The sequence below is a fragment of the Vollenhovia emeryi genome, unplaced genomic scaffold, assembly GCF_000949405.1.
Source record: "Vollenhovia emeryi isolate VEMERY1.0 unplaced genomic scaffold, V.emery_V1.0 DF939567.1, whole genome shotgun sequence".
Lineage (NCBI taxonomy): Eukaryota > Metazoa > Arthropoda > Insecta > Hymenoptera > Formicidae > Vollenhovia > Vollenhovia emeryi.
The window spans coordinates 1-7,142 of record NW_011966799.1 but is presented as its reverse complement, the minus strand read 5'-3'; the positions used below and the strand labels follow the sequence as shown (position 1 = coordinate 7,142).

Here is a 7,142-nt window from a genome sequence, read left to right as displayed (position 1 = left end):
TGTTTTGGTCTTAAAATAACGTACAAAAAATGGATGCCACACAAAATATGTGCAGCTTGTTCTAAGATGTTACATCGTTGGAATTCAAGCAGACATTCTAAGGACATGAAATATAACAAACCTACGTTGTGGAAAGAGCCATTGCATCAAAAGGATTGTTACTTTTGTATGAATGACGTCACAGGTTTCAACAGAAAAAATAAGCAAAGCTTTGTTTATACCAATGTCAAAACAGTAGAAAAACCAGAAAGATCGTGCTGCAATGAGAGAAATTCTGATAATTTTGAAAATAAAAATTATCTAAAAGTAAGAAATGATTCCGATGAAGTAGACGAATCGAGGAAAAACATTGAATCCGAAGAAGAAAATGATTCCGATGAATATAGTGATGAATCGGAGCATCACGAAAATGACGACGATTACATCCCAGGTAGAGGCAAGGATAAAGTTTTCCAAGTTACGTTGCAGGAGGAACTGAATGACTTGGTAAGAGATCTAGGGCTACCAAAAGATGGTGTAGAACTTCTTACGTCGTTTATGAAAAAAAGAACTACCTAGCAAAAGATGTTAAAGTTGATTATTTCCGAAACAGAGAAGAAAAATTTTAAAAATACTTCACGAAAGTAGACGACCCATCGCTGGTGTATTGTAACGATGTGCAAGGGTTAATGGATGAACTGAAACCAGGTGTTTACAAGGATGAGGAGTGGAGACTTTTTATTGATTCTTCTAAAAGAAGTCTCAAGGGAGTATTACTTCACAACACGAATAAGTTCGCTCCTCCGATAGCTCATTCAACTGTGCTCAAGGAGACTCACCAAAATCTCGAATTTGTTTTGAAAAAGATCAAGTATTCAGAATTTAATTGGAAAATTTGCGGGGACTTGAAAATTTTAGATTTGGTATTAGAGCAACAATCAGGTTTTACAAAAAATCCATGTTTTTTGTGTTTGTGGGATAGTAGGGATAGAAAGAATCACTATACTCGCAAAGAATGGCCAACGAGAATTTCATTCAAACCAGGTTTGCAAAATATTAAGCAAACCCCGTTAGTCGATCCAGACAGAGTACTTCTACCTTCTCTCCATATTAAATTGGGTCTCATGAAGCAATTTGTTAAGGCTCTTAACAAAGAAGGCAAATGTTTCGAATATTTACAGCAAAAATTTCCGAATATTTCAGACGCAAAAGTGCATGAGGGTGTTTTTGGTGGCCCACAAATCCGCAAAATGTTGAACGATCAGAATTTCATCAAAGTTATGAACAAAATAGAAAAAGCTGCGTGGACGAGTTTCAAAAATGTGGAAAACTTTCTCGGTAACCATAAAAGTGAAAACTTTAAGAAAATAGTAGCTGACCCTGCCGGAAATAATTCTACAAAATTCTACAAGAAAATTAAATATAACTGCCAGAATCTATAAAATTCTACGTAAATTTAAAAAGTGTTATGAAAATCAATATGAAAATGCTAGAATTTGAACACTTTTGTTAATTTCTGTAATATTCTACAAGTAAGCAGATGTTTTAATTCTTTAAGATTTTGTTGTTTCACAAATTTTTAAAACCAGTAAAATTTTGTACTAATTTTTACAAAATTGTACATTTTCATGAAATATTACAATAATTTCTTGATTTGAGAACATTGTAATTTGTGGTACTATTTTGTAGATATTTTTACAAAAAAATAAATGTTTCAACGAAGATATAAAAATTTCTACAAATTTCTATTTCAAGTCAATTTTTTGTAGTTATTTATAGAAATTTTTTCGCTAGGGGATCTGGTGAAAAACTTTCGAAAGCTTGGTTGTTTGATGAACCTAAAGTTGCACTTCTTGGATTCTCACATAGATTACTTTCCAATGAATTTGGGGGATTACAGTGAGGAGCAGGGAGAAAGATTCCATCAAGACATAAAGGAGATGGAACGTAGGTATCAGGGAAGGTGGGATGTAAATATGTTAGCAGATTACTGTTGGACATTGCAAAGAGAAGTTGTTCAAAAAGGGGTAAAACGTCACAGAAACCCTGCATAGGTCCTTTGAGAATAAAAGAACAAGATATCACAGAGAAAAATAAAAGAAAATTTTCTCTCACGTGTCAGGAACAGTTTTCGATGTTAAAATTAATTTTTTTCAAGGTTTTGAATGGAATGCGACCTCGCTGAGTCAAATGACCTTCAAATTTGGACTCAGCGACCCTGAAAACATATAATCGCTTTGCTTTCTGGGTGTTTTCATGAATGTTCCAACTTTCATCATTTTTTTTGAGGTTAGGAACGAAATGCGACCTGACCGAGTCAAACCAACCCCGGATTCGGATTCAGCGACCCCAAAAACGTATAGAAATGTTTATCTCGTCTGGTGGACAAGACCTTTTTTTTCGTGTGCCTGTGTAACCGTTGATATGTTGAGCAATATCAGAGCTTTTTTTCAATTAAGGCTAGCACACTGTCAAGCGGTAGAAGGGAGGCAATTCGAACATCTGCTATAATCATTATCAACTTTTGTACATAATGCATATTATACATAGGGATAAAATCTGTGCTTTTTTTCAGCAACACACAATTGTTTAAAAAAATTTTTTTATTACTTGTTACAAAATTGTGTTTTCTTTACACCGGTTGATTTGTCTCATTATTCTGTTCAAAAAAAGTATTAAGGTAAGATGATAAAAAATTTATATTTTACAAGATATTTTGTAATTTATGACAAAATATTGGAACTTTCAAACCTTAATAACTCAAAAAGTTCTTAATAAAAGAAATACTTTATTATAGCATTTTGGAAAACGCTCGAGGTAACCTATAAGAATATGTAATAAAAAATAGGAGTTTCCATTTAAAAAAAACCACTCTGACCTTCAAATAACCTTGAAAAGTAGTCTCAAGGTCAAAGCTAGTTACACAGATAGGTGACCCCCATTATCTTGAACAACTTTTGTTTGAACCATTTTTCCGTAGGCCTGTTCTTTATTACTGCACTACTGAACTAGTGCAATAAGTTAAAATTAAACAAATAGATTACCTCTCATTCCAACTCATTGCACCAGTGTGCACTAGTTCAGGAGTGCAGCAATAAAGAACAGACCTCGTATCTGTCTTAGGTACAAAGAAATTTGGGTGCATAGATTAAAATGGCCCACCCTGTACAGATGATGTAGCGGTGTTAGCAGAAGAGGCAGGAAAGAGAGCAATGATGGCTAGATACGTAGATAGAAAAAGTGAACGTAGGAAAAACGAAGATAGTGAGATTTAGAACAGGGGTGGAAGAGACAAGAAAATAAACTGGAGATGGAAGGGAAACAAGATAGAGGAGACAATGGAATATAAATACTTAGGATACGTAATACAGAAAAATGGAGGACAGGAAAACCATGTGAAGGAGAGGGTCAAGTTAGGAATGGTGGCTATGGAATAAGTATGGGAGATAGGAAAAAAGATTTGGAGGAGAATGTGACAAAAAATATGGCTATACAACAGCCTAGTGTGGTTGGTGATAGGATATGGTGTGGAGGTATGGGGTTGGGAGGAGAGAGATACAGTGAAGAGATGTCAGGAGAAATATCTGAGATGTACGTTGAGAGTGGATAGAAGGACGCCAGGATATATGATCAGAGAGGAGGTGCAGAGGAAAAAGTTAAGAGAAAAGGTAAGTTTAAGAGCATGGGGATGGGAAAGAAGGTTAGAATAAGGGAAAGCAAGTGAGATTGCAAGGAGGTGCTTAGAGGGGATAATTAAAAGAGCAGAAAAGGGGAAAGGGTTATCGAAGTGGGAGAGAGGGAGGATAGAATTCTTCAAGAAGAGAGGGTGGGAGATAAAGGAAGTAAAGAAGAGAAGAGAAAAAGGAGAGACATTAGTGGAAGAACTGATAAAAGCAGGGAAATATCTAGGAAAAAAGGAGAGATAGAAAAAGATAAGGTAGCCAAAATACAATAAGTGGTACAAATTTGTAAAAGGAAGAGGTATTCCGAATTATCTTAAAAAAGGATGGGGGAGAAAGTAGGTTGAGAAGAATAGCAGGAAGTAGATTAGGCAACAAAATGAGATGGGGCCAGTATTAGAGGAAAGAGGAGGAGAGGAAATACAGGCTATGTGGACTAAGAGAAGAAAGATGGGAGCATGTGTGAAAGGAATGTAGGAGGTAGGAGAACGGTAACAGAAGGAGCTAGCAGGAGGAGGTAGGAAAAACTCTTGAAGAGGAAGAGGGGAAAGAGTAACTGAGAGCTGGAGACAGAAAGAGGAACGGATAAGGGAGAGGGCGAAGGAAGGAGAGAGAATGAGAGAAGAGGGGGAAGGAGGGGGGAGAGAGAGAGAGAGAGAGGGAGGACGGATTGGGCAGTTTAGAGGGAAATTGTGGAAACAAAGAAGCACAGGCCAAGGAAACTGAAGTCCAAGCGTGTGTATGTGTGTGCGAGAGGAGGATAAAGAAAGTGTGTACCAGCATAAACCAAGGGGCACACAACTCCTTCGCGCAAGCAAAATAGGATAAGTTAAAAGTGTAAAGATTTCGGGAACACTCCTACGAAAAGTACCTTGCAACCCCAAGAAAAGTCAACAAAGATATTATTATGTATAGAATATGTTGATTTATGTTGAAACTGAACCCTTTCAACAATTCTCATTCAATTCGATAACAGCCATTGTATATCAACAAACTAAGCATATGCACAAGTAGAAGCATATACCTCAATCAATTAGAAAGTGGACAAGTTTGCTAACATCACCATAGATATTTTCTTAAAATTGTATTTTTTTCGATGTTTTGAAACATTATAAATAAATTGGCAATAAACTGGCAATAAAAACTCAAAACAATTTTTTTTCATGGAAACAAAGCTTCCTTTATGAAAATATAAATAAAAGTGAAAAAAAAGTATTTTTACTTTACTTAATTTTTTACTTTTATTGTATTTAATTTAAACATACCTGAAAGGTGCTACACCGGTTGGAAAGTTATGCGTTTCTGCTGTAAAAATAAGATGCTGTTTGATGTCTTCCAAGTGAAAGTTACTGCACTCTTGAGATTTAGTAGGACGTAATACAGGAATTTTAAATCCTTCTATTGCGCTGCTATTATCACTGAATTTAATTATATTGTTTGGGTTAGAATAATTCTGCGTATCCATAATCATGTCAATTAGGGATTGTTTTTCTTCTTTGCCATCCAAAATAATACGTCCTTTAAAGAACCAGTGACGACTATGTTCACTATTAGATTGAGCAAGATCAAAACATTCTACACTAGTTGGATTCCGTTTTAATTTTTGGAGAAATAAATCTGTATAAAAGTCTAAATCCCAATCATCAAATGCTAAACCTGTAAAATAAAATCATAAAATAAAAAATAGTAGCATTACAAAATATCAAAACAATTAAAATACATCCACCTATTAAATGCAATAAAAATTTGCATTAATCTACTAACAAGAAAATATTTTTACATGATATATACAAGGTGCTCCGCAACTTTTTGACCGCCATTCATGGAAAGAGAGAAGACAAACAGAAAAGTCCTCTACCATTTTGTACTTGGAAGAATAGTTATCGAGATATTAAAGTTCAAAAATCGCCGTATTATCCCAACCTGCTGGTAAATGTAATCGCGCGGTGAGATCTGCCCGCCCCTCGGCCGCCGCTCGAGGCGGTGCGCAGCGAGAAGTAGAGAGGCGCGCCGCTGTTCGTCCACTGCGTAAGCGACCGCTGGCACAGCGGTCAACTTTTTTCATAAGTCTCCCTACTCCTTGCCGTGTACTGTTGCGAGCGGCGGCCAATAGGCGGACGGATACATCTCACTGCATGCTTACATTTTCCAGTAGATCGAGCTACTACGGTGGTTTTTGAACGTCAATAGCTCAATAACTATTCCTTCAGTGCAAAATGGTAGGGAACACCTTGTATATCATATATTTCCACATTTATCACACTAAAATTTCAAGTTAAAAAATATATTTGAACTATTTATATTTCTACGTTTGATTGAAAGATGTTTTTAAATATTACTACTCACCCAATTTCAGATTAACTTCTTCCAAAGCTTTTCTACCTTTTTTCATCACATCCACTCCAAACCATTTCTCAGGCCTAAAGCCATGATCAAATGTTTCAATGGGTTTTATATATCTGCATTCTGTCATTTTATCTCCCAATACATCTACAATCTATAAAATAATATATATATACATATATGTATATATGTCTATACAGGGTAGGTTATTTTAATGTATCCACTGAAATATCTTAAAATCTTCAAGTTTAAGACAAAAAGTTTCAGACAAAGGTGTATGTAAATTTTGTATATGTTACAATACACAAAAATTTTCAATTATTGGAACACTATTGTAACAGTATATTCCTGAGAATCAAGTAAAAAGTCCTGTACTATTTTTTCCTCCGACAAACAGTTATCGAGATATTATAAGCTAAACATTGAAAAAGTTAAAAATTTTCTCTTGAATATCTCAAAAAGTATTAGGTAAGTAAAGCAATGTTTCAGACGAGAGCTAGTCATATTAATTAGTAGAATAAGATAGTATAATAAACAATAGAGGGTCTCATTTATAAAATTGAAGGTGACCTTTACGTGACCTTCAAGCAACTATTCAAGGTCAGTCAAATTAATGACACCATCTTATGTCCTCCTCGATACCACAACTTTTGTCTGAAACATTTTGGTCTTAAACTTATAGATTTTGAAATATTTCAATAGATACATTAAAATGGCCTATCCTATACAAGGTGGGGCGTTTATCTTGAGACAATAATATATCTCGGTTGGAATGGATTATTTCGAAAAATGTTTCAAACGAAAGTTGTACGGTTTTGAAAGGACTATACAGGGTGTCTGATGCAAAAGTAGCAACTTTGAAAATAGTGGTAAATTGGGTTAAACTAAGGAGAAATATCATGTACTGCGGTACAAAGTAACATTAGTTATTGAGTAGTAAATTTACACGTTTGAGCGAATGAGGATGCAGGAGACGGTAGGCCGGACTCGGAAGGCATTTAAAAAAATCGATCGATGAGCGGGAGGTGGAGCGACGCGCGAGATACACCATGGTGGGAAAAAACTTAGGCGTGGCGGGGAGCGCGGCGCGGGCGGCGAGCGCGGCAGCGAGCGCGAGCGACGAGCGACCCGAAACATAAA

The 7,142-nt window shown here is 35.8% G+C and overlaps 1 protein-coding gene across 2 annotated transcripts; it reads right to left on the bottom strand.

Annotated features, from left to right (window-relative positions):
- Positions 1-4,897: 4,897 nt before the first annotated feature.
- On the bottom strand, positions 4,898-6,175 carry LOC105557206 (phosphoribosylformylglycinamidine synthase-like). Of its 2 annotated transcripts, none has more exons than XM_012004394.1 (2): positions 6,006-6,175; positions 4,898-5,315 (listed from the first exon to the last, which is right to left on the bottom strand). In XM_012004394.1, the coding sequence occupies exons 1-2, from the start codon at positions 6,130-6,132 to the stop codon at positions 4,915-4,917; spliced, it is 528 nt and encodes a 175-aa protein (XP_011859784.1). In that variant the 5' UTR covers positions 6,133-6,175; the 3' UTR covers positions 4,898-4,914. The 2 variants fall into 2 exon arrangements, with proteins under 2 accessions (XP_011859784.1, XP_011859785.1); XM_012004395.1 differs by lacking the exon at positions 6,006-6,175 and adding an exon at positions 5,440-5,688.
- Positions 6,176-7,142: the final 967 nt, after the last annotated feature.